Source organism: Pelophylax lessonae, assembly GCF_965119305.1.
Source record: "Pelophylax lessonae genome assembly, chromosome: 13".
NCBI classification, from domain to species: domain Eukaryota; kingdom Metazoa; phylum Chordata; class Amphibia; order Anura; family Ranidae; genus Pelophylax; species Pelophylax lessonae.
This window is the reverse complement of record NC_138780.1, coordinates 146,911,868-146,927,176: the sequence shown is the minus strand read 5'-3', so window position 1 is coordinate 146,927,176 and position 15,309 is coordinate 146,911,868. Positions and strand designations below refer to the sequence as shown.

Below are 15,309 nucleotides of genomic sequence, written 5' to 3'. Positions count from 1 at the left end.
CCGGGCTGTGCAAGGGATGGGAGCAGCTGGCTCAGGCACTCTGAGGCTGAGCAAGCTCCTGCTCAGAAATCGGGTGGATCCTGACATTAAAGTCGGGATGCCCTCAGAGTCTGATGCGCCTGAGTGATGTCAGCTGACAGCAACTTTAGCCTGCTGTAGACTGAAATATGGGTCACAGAAGTGCAGAATGGAGTGCAGTCCTGTGACCCACAGGAAAAGTAGGGCCAAAAGAGCTTTGGACCTACTTCTTTAAACTGATAAAAAGCTAAATATTTAAATCATGTTTATTTTTCCCCTAAGGGTTAAGGCGTGTTTGATCCGTGTTATTTCTACCTATGTTTATGAATCACTTCAAAGTATGGAGATGCACTCCTAGCCAGGTCTTCAGAGTGAAGGTCATACTTCAGAAAAACCTGTCAGGCAGGATTTACAGCATTAAAACCCGCTGATCAACGGAATGCGTCTTCAACTGCCAAGGTGTCAATTTTCACCTCCATTATATCAGCCTTGCAGTTAGAACTGCTTTTACACACTATTATTTGGATACATTTAATGCAGGCAGCAACACAACTAATAGGTTCCTTTGCAGCACTGGGGTCCTGGGGTCAACACTCTCTGGTGACTATTTGCATAGAGATAGTATAAACTTCCTTTTCAGTTAGGTTTTCTCCTACAATCAATAAACATGCTGGTAGGTAAACTAGTGCATCAACTAGAGGGTGTATGTGAGTGTTTCTCTGTGTTAGGGGTATTGGGATGTTAGTTCCTTTAAAGTGTATTTCCACTTTCAAGTTTAAAGTGGATGTAAACCTTTTTTTTTTTGTACTAGAATAAACATGCCTATACTTCCCTGCTCTGTGCAATAGTTTTGCACAGAGAAGCCCTGATCCTCTTGTTCTGGGGTCCCCCGCTGGCGCTCCAGGCTCCTCTTCTTCTGGGGTCCCCCGCTGGCGCTCCAGGCGCCTCTTCTTCATCGGGTGAACCCACGGAAAGCTGCTTTTCATGAGGGCACTCCTGAGTCCCGCTGCTGCGTTTATTGACACAGACAGCGGGACTCAGTCCCGCCCCCCGCTCCTGTGTCACAGGATTTAATTGACAGCAGCGGGAACCAATGGCTCCTGCTGCTTTCAATCTGTCCAATGAGAAGAGACACAGCAGCTGGAGCCGCTCGTGCACATGGAAGGATCGAATCGGGCTCAGGCAAGAAAAGAGGGAGTCTGGTGGTGGTGGGGGGGGGGGGGGGCTGGAGCACAGATGGTTTTTCACCTTAATGCATATGCATTAAGGTGAAAAACTTTAAGGCTTTACAACCATTTTAAGAAAACACTACTATACTGTTTGTTATATGTTTCCATTCACACAGCATACCTAAAAAAACAAGAAACAAAATGATATTGTTACATTTTGAGGTTTCGAAGAAGGTGTCATGAGTGGAGTGCTTTTTTCTTTTTTTTAACAATGTTGGAGTGAGCCTGTCCCAAGTCTGTCTGCATCAACATATAGCACAATAAGCCCATCCTCTACACATTTAACTCTTTGTTTAGACAGACAGTGTTCAAATCTAGTTACAATTGACAATGAAGATCTGCCTGCACAAAACAGACAGGTTTATTTATTTCAAAACGAACTGCCCAGCCCCCTCATAAACTAAGAATATTACCTAGCATTTTTCTTGCTAGAGGGTCCAGAATAGAGCATCCAAAAAGGTAAGCTGCAATTTAGATTTTTTTTTTAAGTATTCTATGTTAATTGGGACATGGAACAAATATAAATTAGGCATTATACCAATGTGGCTGCAAAAGTGGAAATTTCCTTTAAAGTGGGGACTGAGAGACTTGGAATTAGATGTATCCGAATCTCCAAATGAAATCGTAATGAAATATGATGAAATTCATTTTGTTTAGTCGTTTTCTAAAGAATTCCAAATTTTCACAACAATTCGAATCAGTTGAAAAATTATCAACCAATTCAAATTCTGTGTGACGAATAGCTGGTTAAGGAGTGGGTCGGAACCCAACCACCACGTCCTTAACAACCGATGACTCTTCAGCTGGCAGCGGGATTCCCAGTTGAGAGCTGAAATGTAAATAAAAGAATGCCAGCAACAGAAAAGTCTGAAACAGTGTGGGGTTCCACACCAACATTTAATAAAAATAAACAGTTTGGGGCCCCCCCAAAATCTGTACCAGACCCTTATCCGAGCATGCAGCCCGCCAGGTCAGAAAGGGGGGGGGGTGATATAGCGTTTTTTTCTTTTGGCGTGGGGTTCCCCTTAGAATCCATACCAGACCCTAAAGGGCCTGGTATGGATTGGGGGGGGCCCTACACTGTTTTTTTTTCTGGACTTTTACATTGCCGGCTTTCTGTTGTTTACATTTCAGCTCTCAACAGGGAAGCCCGCTGCCAGCTGATGAGTCATTGGTTATTAAGGATGTGGCGGCCCGCTTTCCGGCCTGCTCCTTCACAACCAGCTATTCTTTACACAGAATTTGAATTGATGGATAATTTTATAAATAGAAATGTATATTTAAAAATTAATTGACCGATCCGAATTGTTCCATAAATTTGGAATTTGTTGGTAAAGTAAATAAAACTAAAATAAACTAAATGAAACCAAACGAAACAAAATTAGTAACATAACAAATCTATCCGGTACTAAACTCATTTTTCCATTTTGCACATGTCAAGGGTTCTATGAAACTCATAAAGCACTAAAATAGGTGCAACATAAACATGGAAAATAGTAATGGTAATAATAGTTGCCTGCACAGTACGTCTCTGCCCTTAGTGAGTGATAGAAAACCATCACTTTGCTGAATTGTTCTGTTTTAGTAACTTCTGAATGCTGATGTTTAGCCTAGCACCCAGGCAACTAGAGTTTTTTGGAGGAGACCAGCAATGGTAGCCTACATATATTTCTCAATATATTTTTCCTGTAAAGTTTATGAAAGTTAAACTATATGTAAATCCTCACCTTGTAAATCAAACAATTCAGTTTAAAATAGAAATGAAAGGCAAAACATTTTAAATACCTTTTTCCTCTTTTTTACAAGTGTCTACATACCCTCTGTTCTCAGCTGCATAAGGAGCTCAGAGAGCTGGGGGAGGTGAAACTGCAGCACACTAAGCTCCCCAGTGAATGGCTGTGCGGGGATGGTGTCAGGATAAGTCTGATCATTTGAGGAGAACAGGCTGAGTTCCCAGCTGAGCTAGAGAACTGACTGTGCTTTGCTGCCTTGTGTGGTCAGTTTATAATAGGAAAACAGAGGGACTGGCAGGAACACCAGGGATTTCACATAGGAAGCAATACAAAGAGAACGGGATATTTTTTCATACAAGTACATGGTACAGCAGACACCTATCAGAAATATAAAATGCTGGGTTTACATATTCTTTAAGACACATATAAGTGGATGTTCATGAAACCATCACTGAAGCAGAGCATGATTCCCTCCCTTCGGAGACTGAGCCGCAGGGCAGTATTCTAACATGATAAAAAGCCCAAACACACCTCCAAGATGACCACTGACTTGCTAAAGAAGCTGAGGGTAAGGCTCCATTTACAGCTGGGCGTTTTTGCAGGCGTTTTACAGGTGTTTTTTGTGTAGGCGTTTTTAGATTGACTAGAGACCAATGGAAAACGCCTGTAATCTGCCCAAAAAGAAGCTCATGTACTTTTTTGAGCGTTGGGCGTTTTGCTTCAGGCGTTAAAACGCTCAGATGTGAACAGGGGCTATTTAAATGAATGGGGTTTTACTTGTTGGGCGTTGTGGAAACGTTTCTTTTGAGCGTTTGTGGAGCTGAAAACGCCCAGGTGTGAATGGAGCCTAAAGGTCTCTAACATCCACCAGCACCTGTGAAGCTCTGGTGAACTTCATGCCCAAGAGGGTTAAGGCAGTGCTGGAAAATAATGGTGGCCGCACAAAATATTGACACTTTGGGCCTAGTTTGGACATGGTCACTTAGAGGTGTACTAACTTTTGTTGCCAGCGGTTTAGACATTAATGGCTATTTTGAGTTATTTTGAGGGGACAACAAATTTACACTGTTATACAAGCTGTACACTCACTACTTTACATTGCAAGTGTCATTTCTTCAATGTTGTGACATGAAAAGATGTAATGAAATATTTACAAAAATGTGAAGGGTGTACAATGTGAAGGATGTTGCAGACTGGTACCTACTTATGTGGCACTCAGTAGCAGTGGAGGAGGATGTGTCAGAGTGCATATTTCTCTTGAAAATTGGAAAGGGAACTGAAACAGTCTAATAATATCAAGTCAGGGGAAGATAAAGTTTCTTTATGCCTAAAGGGGACTGCTTCACCAATACTGGGGGCTGAGGTACGGAAACTGGAGCAATTTTGAAACTGGTGTTTATAATAAGCCAACTGCATATAGAAAATGGAACAATATGATGAACGGCTATAGATGTAAGCTAACGTTTCCCCCAGTTTCCACAAATCAGCATGACACGAAGGCCCCGTTCATATTTCTGTGTTCCAAAATGCATTTTTCAGCGTATTTTGAAGTGTTTGCGCTCATTTTACATAGGCCCCCCTATTTACTTGAACAGGCTGACCTATGCATGACAAAAACCCCAAAGAAACTCCAACTTTTTTTTGGATTGAATCGTGGCACTTTTTTTTCACTGCGCTTGTGCCAGACAACAAGCATCTGCTACCGGCACTTGGGTGCCATTAACAATTAATGGTACCACAACAGCAACAACCATTTTCAGTGTATTTGCAGCACATTTCTGAAATGCGAACCAAAATGCATGTTTTTCCTGTGGTTTTGTCACTCGTTCCAGAAACACCCAGGTGTGAATGCAGCCTAAAGACTGCCATACAGGCAGATGTAACATTGCAAACTTTTAGTCCCCAGTTCACATGGGGTGATGTCTTGTGTGCCACGTGCAGGGCCATCTATTCCTGGCACGGGGATGCACAGGTGTTGTGTGCATCCCTGGCGCCCCATTATGGTCTACTGGAACACGCAGCTGAATGGACGCAGTCGCTGTGTCCCAATTTGTCATGCGGGTGTGGGTCCCGCAACACATACAGAGTCATATTGGGACAAAGTTGCTGTGTCCGTGTGGCCAAGTGACAGGCCACCCAGGTGATATCTATGGGACTGCTGAAATGGGGATGCACACAACACCTGTGTATACCTGTGCTGGCAGAACCCTGCCCGGCATGGCACACAGCGGTAATCGACTGTGTGAATGGGGCTTTAAAAAACCAGCAAACTTGGAAAGTAGAAATGTAAAAAGGAATAAAAAGGGGTCCCACTAAAAATCTAAAGAGGAAAAAAACAGCATTCATTGGCCACAGTGACCCGATTCTACAAATTAGATGCTGTCAGATCTGACGTGATGAACAATGATATAACTTGATCATACAGCTCCATGACTATGTGTTTATATCAGACAACCAGCTCAACTCAAAGCTAAAAACACCAGAATAAGGACCCTTGTTTTTTAAAAAAAAAAAAGGGGTAGCTATTTCAGCCCAATTAAAAATATAACTTTAAGTGGAACTAAAACCTTCTATCCTTTACAGCCAAGGAAGCTGACATCCTAACCTCCGTTTGATCCGCAGTTGCCCTGGTGCTGCATATGATTAGTTATGATACCAGCTATTTGATGGCTTGACAGTACCGGAGCAGCAGTTCAAGAGAGCACAAGCAACTGTGACAATTCACGGCATTTCTTTAATGCCACTGCTTTGGTAAACTTCAGTTGAAGGGTTTAGCTCAGGGGTGTCCTCTGATGTGGCCTGCTACCTCCTGCTCTGGGATGGCAAAGTGGCAAGCCCAGATCGCGGGTTCCCGACCTGTCATCCCAGACCAGAGGGAGCAGAGCCGCAAAAGCCAATGCTAGAGGAAGCACGGCTGGGGAGGGAGCAGAGCCGCAAAAGCCAATGCTAGAGGAAGCAGGCTGGGGAGGGAGCAGAACTGCAAAAGCCAATGCTAGAGGAAGCAGGCTGGGGAGGGAGCAGAGCCGTAAAAGCCAATGCTAGAGGAAGCAGGCTGGGGAGGGAGCAGAGCCGCAAAAGCCAATGCTAGAGGAAGCACGGCTGGGGAGGGAGCAGAGCCGCAAAAGCCAATGCTAGAGGAAGCAGGCTGGGGAGGGAGCAGAGCCGCAAAAGCCAATGCTAGAGGAAGCAGGCTGGGGAGGGAGCAGAACTGCAAAAGCCAATGCTTCCTGTATAACACCGGCTTCTGTTACAGATGGAGTGATACCAGTTGAACTCCGCCTGGGACAGCAACAGCCGGCAATACCTGTAGCAAGGGAGATTGCCGAATGGAAGATCATTATTAAAAGGTCAGTTTACTTTCTAAAATCATTGTATATATGAGCATATCTATTCAGTAGTGATTACTAGGCTGCTTTCAAACTGATCCGCGGGTGCACCTGCGGATTACCTGCATTGAGCAATAGACTTCTGTTATTATCTGATGCGGGTTTAGTGTGCTTTCAGAAAGTGCACCACACCTGCAGGATATAATAAAAGTCTATGGAAAGAAAAAGTGCAGCTAACCCACAGGAAATCAACAGATGCACTGCACTGCACCCGCAATGCGGGTATGCCGCAGCGTATCGATGTGAACGCAGCCTTATGCCCTTTTCACTTGAGTGGTCCGATTGGGTCTCCCTGTCAGTTTTTTTAGGCGGACCCAAATGGGTCCTTTAATCAAATATATGGAGCGACCGATGTAAACAGACTTGTGTCCATTTACACCCTCCAATCCAAACCAAATCCCTGAAAAAAAAAAAAAACAGAATCTGTCCCCTTTGTCTGGGCGGATCGGAGGGTCCATTGAATAGATCAGGCCGTATCTGTGTCTGCTCTGCATATGCTGGGTGGACACGGACCTGTTATCCATCAGCTCCACTCACTGTGTCCCGCAACCAGTTACCAAGTCGCTTAGGTGGCCCTTGCGCTTTAAAAGGTTGGGCACCTCTGGTTTAGCTCCTGCTTTAAGCTGGCCATGCACACATTGTATTTCGGTCACTCCTGCTGAATTGGCTGAAATTCGTCCCGTGGTTGGCTCTTTCAGAAAAACCCATATTGGCGAAAGATGATTTTTCAATCAGCTTTTGTCTAAGGAGTCTGGTGGAAAATTGTTGGCCAAACAGTGTCTGCATTCAATCAGAAGCAGATGCCTTGTGTAAGAATACAATAGCCTATAGGTGGAGAGTCGTCCACCCGTCTGATGGCTGGACTCCATAGAAACGTATCCTGGATGTGTTCCGGATGCGTTTCTGCATGTGCGGTTTTGATGCATTCTGGTGCATTTTTACCCCTCTTTTTTTAGATGCATTTTACTGTGCTCCAGTACAGTTTAGTGCAGAAAAAATGCACCATGTTCTACTTTTTTTTCTGGAACTGGAATGCACTGGAAAGGACCTCACCAGTGTGAACTATGCCATTGGAAACCATATAACCTACTAGCCATGCGTTTTTGACAAAAAACACTGTACTGCATGTGATGTGAACTGACCCTGAAATCTGTTCAATTTCTTATATTGAGCCTACAGGCTAAACAATAAAATTGCTGTGGTTATGGCCAGCTTCACAGTCACATGGCTGAAAATAAAGATCCTTGTGTACAGCTTTGGGCTATAATCTCTAAATATCTTCTGCTTCAAAGTGTTTCAAAATTGTTGATGCTTATAAGAGATGTATTTTTTCCCTTGCCAAACTGTGGGACAAGGAATGTGAGAACCCCATCAAAGGCTACAGACCATATACAATGATAAAATGAGGCCGCATACTGTATAGTCTATTACAATGTATTTAAATTGGAATACCAACCTTTCCAAAACTGCCTTTTCCCAGAACACGAAAGAAGGTGAAATCCTCAATTCCAAATTTGTTCTGTGAAGACATGCTGGAAAGCGAATCTTCTTCAGAACCATTTTCTGATCTTGCAGGGCTGCCATCAGAACACTACAAAGAGAGCGAGTCTGATTATAGTTATGCTTTGCTAAACAAAGTAGTAATTACATTTTACTCCACAACACTTGAGCAGCCCATAGATTATACAGTTTTTTCTCTCCTTCTATCATGGGTGTAAGGAAAGAAAAATGCTTGATTCCCCCATCAACAGTCAACATTGATGGGGGGAATTCCTCCTGCAGTGCTATTGTATTCTGCCAGGGGAGAGAGGGATGGGGAGCCTTGCTGGCCAGCAGAACACAATGATCACTACTGGAGACTATAGACACCAGCAGTGATTGCATGCAAAAAAAACAGACAGGTTGGTTGTACTGAAGTCGATCGACGGATTGATTTCATGACAACCAGCTTGCCCATGGATGGATGGAATCTCGGACAGTGCCTGCTGAACCAGCTGATATTCAATCCATCTATGGCCGGCTTTAAAGGATAAAAAAAAAAGCTTTGGAAATATGTAATGGGAAATATCACAGTTTTCCTTGGGCTCCTAGTACTGTGATAATGCAATATGAGCTGCTACAGTATGTGAGGAAATCATGCTCATAACTATGAAGAATTCGGAGACTCTCAGAAAGAGGGTTTCTGTGAATGTAGAAGGTTTAAATAGTCCTTGGCCACAGAATAGGGGAAAGTAACAAAATCCACTACTGAGCATTTAGCCCATCATTGATACCTAGATATGCAAAACCGACCAATGATACCCATCAGACTTTTCTAAGGGTACATCACCATCCATTCAACAATTTCCATATAGTTAAATATTTACACTTTATTAGTGCAAGTACAATTGACAATATAAAAATGGCTGATTTAACGGAAACACGGTATATCTTCGTTTCTTCATTTTGTGAATTTTAATTTACTTCATCAGGAGTGGGTGTTAATTTTAAGACTTTTACAAAATACAATTATGAAATATAAATATTGTGAATATACTAGTATCCATAAATGGTATAGTATGCAAAGCATAGATTCGTTTTATATAGACATAGTGACATCTTCAAAGACTCTAATATTGATCTTATATCTTTTTAATATTGCTCTAGGTTTTGAATACAGTTTATGGATACCAGTATACTCATGTTGTTCTGCCTCCAACAGGATATTAAGTTGTCCTGCTTGCAATATCAGATTTGACCACAAGATGGAGCCAGAGGTAAATTTACAGTTTTTGCAGAAACTAGAAACTATTTACCTTCAACAAAAGTTCCCATCATTCTTCAGTCTAAGGAAGAGAAACAGGTGCATTCTGGGAACTCAGACTATCTTAGAGACTGAAAGAAGGAACCAGCTATCAGAGCTTGCATCCCCTAAATGCAGCATTACTGGTGAGAATTACTTATCACCATCAACAGCCTAGGTTATTCATTGTATTTCTCTATACTTCATAAACTAATTGTGTGTATCTGTATTTGTTTTTTCTCAATAGTTTCCCCTGGGCCTGTTTTGTTAATAAAGCTTCAAAAAATGACACGCAGTCTGGCTTATTGCAGAATAGGAGGGTTTTGCTGCATGTCAAGTTACACACTGGGAAAGGTTTAGCGAGGACAGAACACACATGGTTTATGTTGTATTTTGTAGATATCTTATCTGTGGTCAGTTTTGCATATGCTGTATATATATGTGGATGTTGATACATCACTTTTTTGATCACTGTTGACAACTCTCCCTGATTTTAAGGGCTCCTTTTTCATCTATGCCTTTTAATGTACACATTTTAACACAAGTACGCTTGTTAATCCAGCAATACATGCTTCAAAATTTGTGCGGGTCAGCACAAGTGTGCAACCAACCTGTTGGAAAACATTTTTCACGATCAGTGCCCCCAACTATGGCCGGCAGTGCTGATCAGAGTATTCTAATGGTAGGGAAGCCTCCTCACTGTCCGAAAACAAAGGCTCAACGGGAAGATTCCCCCATCCAACCAGTGGATTGAACAAAAGAAAATGACTAGTGTATGGCCAGCCTTAGCCCTAGTTTAACTGGTGCTATTTCACATCTGTGTTAAAAAAAAGTCAAATTTTCTCTCTTTCCGGTATTGTTTTTCATTGTTGTGTTTGTGGCATTCTTTATGCAAAAATGTATTCTAGTGCTTTGAGTATTTCCTGTTTTTTGTGGTTTCTACTAACTATAAAGTTTAAGACCATATCCTGTATGCTCCAGCTCAATGTTTATCATAAATAATATCAGATAGCAGTAGTGCATCCATTTTTCCCTTTCATTGTGGTTTCTATGAACAATTATGTTTCTTGCTATCTATGTTCCATTTATATAAGCAATAACCCCTTTGTGTGTTAGGATGGTGTGATTATATTATTTCTCTACACGGAACCATTACGATGTGTGTTTTTATTTTAGAAAAATACTTTTTATTTATTTTTTTTTGTAAATTGATTTATTTTTTTGGAAATTAATTTTTTATATTATGTGGTTACCATCTAATAATATGAAGTGACCGTTTATAACAAAAATGGGATTTTTGTATGTACCGTAAAATCCAAATCTCTGAGTTCTTCGATGGACACAGCGCTCCATAAATCATAACTACTGGGTTATATTGCCTCCTTCAGGAGTAGGACTAGGCAGAACAAAAAACACCTCGCTATTCCCATGTGCTGACCTCAGCTAGTGTATAACCCCCCCACTCTGCTCTAGGTAATCAGATTAGTAGCAAGCAGTATTAGAAATATCAGAACTCCATAGAGGGGTGGGTGCTGTGTCCGTCAAACTCTGAGAAATGTATTTTACGGTAAGTACAAAAATCCAATTTTCTCTTTCGTTAATCGACGGACACAGTGCTACATAAATCATAACTACTGGGATGTCCAAAAGCAGTGCCAAAAGGAAAGTAAGGGGTGGGGAAAATAACCCAAGGCTAAACATAAGTGCCCTTAACCAGGACACAGGAGCCCCATCTGAAAAATAAACGTTTAAAGAAAAACACCTCTCAAGAGTAAACAGTCCCTGTTAGCGCCCATTTACACTGGCGCGACACGACTTGCTGGGACGACCTGTGAAGTCAGGACGAAGAACCACTTTATCCCTATGGACCACTAAATAGGGACTGTGACAGGATAATGCGGCCAATTCCGATACCCTGCAGGCAACGGTAATCGCCACCAAAAATGTCACCTTCTAGGATAACGTAGGAAAGGGAATCTCCCGAATATTCTCAAATGAAGGTTTCGGGAGAACCAAAAGTACTAAATTTAAATCCCATGGTGCCAGAAGAGACCGTACAGGCGGAGCCACATGTCAAACCCCCTGAATAAAGGTACGAAAGAAAGAGTGCGTGGCTAGGGGTCACTGAAAGAAGATTGCCAGGGCAGATATCTGGCCCTTGATGGTATTCAAGGCCAACTTATGATCAACGCCCTGAAGAAAGGTTAAGATCCGAGCCACAGAAAAGGATCGAGGATGAGCGCCAATCTACTTACTCCAATAAATGTACGCTTTCCACGTACAATGGTATATCTTGCTAGAAGACGACTTCCTCGCCTTCACTATAGTAGGGATCACTGATCCAGACAGACCTCTATCCCTCAGTACCTGGCTTTCAATAGCTAAGCCATTAAAACAAGCGACTGTAAAACAGGATGGTAGATCAGCCCTTGGGACAACTAGTCTTCTCTGAGAGGAAGCCCCCAAAGGATGTTTATGGCCACCAGACGGATTGGAAGATCCTCGCCCTTGATTCCTCGTAGGAATTGTGGAAGAAGCCTGAGCCGAGGATGATTCTGGCATTACCATGGCCCTTGGACACCTGCGGCGTCTGCCAGAGGAACCCGTGATCTTACCACGATCCTCGGTTTCATCCCGTGGAGCCGAACCTGCTAAAGAAGCTGCATGTAGGACTGTGCAAACAGAACTTTCTTGAAGGTGGATACCACCAGACTCTGTATGCAAAAATGGGAGAGAGCACTAACTGTGTGACAGCAGCCAGTGAACCATGACCTGTGGTTCCTGAAGTTTGTCCAGAGGAAGGACCACCCTAGTCAGAATTAGAATCAGACCTAAGTAAATCAATTCCCTGGACAGGGATATGGAGGGTCCTTAGGTAGATCAGTCATTGCCTGAACCATTGCAGGAATTAAATCTGCACAAGGAGGACCTTAAAAACCTGAAAAGTACAAGCTTTGTCCCCCTTTCTGGGTACCCCAAAAGAGTCATTTTGTGGATCCCCTTGATGCTCATGAAAAAGGTCCACAAGGCCGGAAAGCAGCGAAGATGTCCCCCCACCCCAATAATGGGTGAGGGCAGACCTTCATGCTGAAGGGATCTTGGCTGCGGGTTCGGAGAAACTAGCTCTAGGATTACCAGACCAAGGATGCTTGGAACCTCCCAGGGAAGATTTGAAAGATTTTTCTATGTGCTGAGAATGAGGGCCCCCGTCCGCGATGAGGCTCCTTCCTTTTCCTAGACTATGGCAGGAAGGTACCCCCCCCCCCCCCCCCGATACCCTTAATGATATCATCCAGTTTAGCCCCAAACAGGCAATCGCTTTAAAAGGGCAGATCAATGAGAGCTTTCTTAGAGGTTTGGTCTGCGGACCAATTCTTAAGCCACAGCACACCCCTAATCACCACTGCTGAAGCAGAAAGGTTAGACAGCACAGGAGCTGTATCCAAAGCTGCATCACAAATAAACTGAAACCCATGGACCAACTGGTCTGCTAAATCAACATAAGCAGTGGGGACCTGCTCATCCCCCAGGACTTGGTGCAAAAGCTTGGACTATTCAGTTAGGGCTGAGACAAAGACTGGCCGCAACGTCGAACCAGCCATAGTGCGAGGAGACTTATGCGTATCAAAGGACACAGCCACGTCCATGGCTACATCAGCCGAATCCTCCATTTTTCAAGTCTCATGCACTGCAATGATAAGTGCGTCTACCAGCGCTTTTTAACTGCTGTTACCATGGAGGAATCATCCTCACTATCGGATGGATCTGGGGGTGTGATATTAAGCCCCCCTGGACGGGCAACGTCCACAGCAGCATCAGGCTCAGAATCAGATGAGACAGACTGAGCAAGGAAAGGCAGGGGATGCTTCCTGCTGGGCTTTGCCCACTAGAAACTTCCACCCGGGACCCTAAGGACTGCAAGACCACCGTCAATGCAACCATGGGAAGCTGGGGTTCTGAGGGACCTGCCATCTCCATGAGGGGGATAGTGGGGGAGAGGTGACCCTGAGGCTTCATAAGGAAAGGAAGACCTTGCAGTACAAAAATTATCTTTATGCACCACTAAAGGATTCCCCCCAAGGCTCAGGGTACCTATAAGTAGAGAGAGATAACAGGGACCCCCAAGGACTCACCCTACAGATCAGAGGATCGCAAAGAATTTGGATTACCATGGGCGCCATTCCTGTTCATATGGCCTGGGCACAGGAAGAGGAACCTGAGGAAGAGGAGTAGCTTTGGCATCCCAACGAGGCTTTGGTCTTCTCCAGTGTCTCCCGGACTAAGGGAAAATGGCCCCCGTGACATCATCAGGCTACACAAACATGGCCGCTAGCAGGAGACTAGCCACACAATATCCATACAGAAGCATGGATAGTGGATGACATACTGAAGCAGAGCATGATCCCCTCCCTTTGGAGACTGGGCCGCAGGGCAGTATTCCAACATGATAATGACCCAAAACACACCTCCAAGACGACCACTGCCATGCTAAAGAAGCTGAGGGTAAAGGTGATGGACTAATCCCCTCCCTTCGGAGACTGAGCCGCAGGGCAGTATTCCAACATGATAATGACCCCAAACACACCTCCAAGATGACCACTGCCTTGCTAAAGAAGCTGAGGGTAAAGAACTCCAACATCCACCAGCTCCGTGATGTCATCATGGAGGAGTGGAAGAGGACTCCAGTGACAACCTGTGAAGCTCTGGTGAACTCCATGCCCAAAAGGGTTAAGGCAGTGCTGGAAAATAATGGTGGCCACACAAAATATTGACACTTTGGGCCCAATTTGGACATTTTCACTTAGGGGGTGTACTCACTTTTATTGCCAGCGGTTTAAAAATGAATGGCTGTGTGTTGAGTTATTTTGAGGGGACAGCAAATTTACACTGTTATACAAGCTGTACACTCACTACTTTACATTGTAGCAAAGTGTCATTTCTCCAGTGTTGTCTGTATGTGTGTGTATATATATCTATCTATATATATCATATATATATATATATATATATATATATATATATATATATATATATATATATATATATATATATATATATATATATATATATATATATATATATATATATATATATATACACCCCCCCCCCCTTTTCCTTCTTTGTTACTCTTGGTGAAGAACCCTTACTCTTTTCTACTTATTTGCATTCCTTTTAGGACATTTGTGGGGTGCTTTGGCATATGGGAGCAGCCTCAGGAAAGCAATTTAGCTTAATCGTGAAATCATTATTCACAACACAGCTAGACATTAATAACAGGAAATCGAATGCCTCTTAGTATGTATCTGGAATATCCTTCCATTTCTTCCACAACAGAAAGAATAACAGTACCAAATGCTGTCCTTCCCTGCCACCTTGTGGATACTTTGGGGAACACATTTAGACTCAAACTGCTACAGTTTGAATGGCCACTTATGAAAGATCTAAATAACTATTTGGGTGTACCTAACTTTTTAAGGCTCACATACTGAAAGAAGATTTTTTTGTTTTGTTTATAGCAGTTGATAATAGTCCTTTCATTTCCTGATCTTGTCTCAGCAGTCATACAACTAACAGGTATCTGGAATCATAATCAAAAATACAAATGGGATTTGAAGTCACTGTGACACTTTATCCAAGACATAGTGGGGGGCCATTTATAAACAGTTGTTTACAATCTGTGTCAAGAAGCTTTTGTTTATGTCAGGACTACTCCTTCCATAGAGGTCAGCAAAGCCCAAAATCACTTGGAAATGTATAGATGCAGCCTAGTAGACCAAATGTCCTTCTCAACAAACTCTCAACAAACTCTGAATTAACTCATAAGAACCTCAAACTGATGCCCAATGCAATTAGAATACCCCTGATAGCAAAGTGCATTTGCCCATTGACAAAAGATTGACTGTTAGGCTTAGTTCATGCTTGTGGTTGGGATGTATGAAAAACAGGCAGTTGAGCTGCGTTTTTACCACCTCCGATACTGTATACCAGCACTAGATAGAGGCCTCCCTCTTTTTTGTTCCATAGCCTTACCCGTGTGACTGCAATATTTCCTGGCTGCAGGCCCATCCCCGCCAAGGCATTTGCCAGCTCCACAGAGTTCACTCCACAGTTATGGGCCACGTTTGCCTCGCACCGCTTGTGAACATTCATTTTACACACTG

The 15,309-nt window shown here is 43.1% G+C and overlaps 1 protein-coding gene across 1 annotated transcript in view; it reads right to left on the bottom strand.

Moving 5' to 3' along the window:
- PRKCH (protein kinase C eta) overlaps positions 1-15,309 on the bottom strand; it is a 327,473-nt gene that overhangs the window by 102,562 nt on the left and 209,602 nt on the right. The window contains exons 7-8 of the mRNA XM_082242620.1: positions 15,179-15,306; positions 7,823-7,957 (exon numbers count right to left, since the gene is read on the bottom strand). Coding sequence (XP_082098746.1) covers positions 7,823-7,957; positions 15,179-15,306 — 263 coding nt within the window. The remainder of the gene's footprint in view (positions 1-7,822; positions 7,958-15,178; positions 15,307-15,309) is intronic.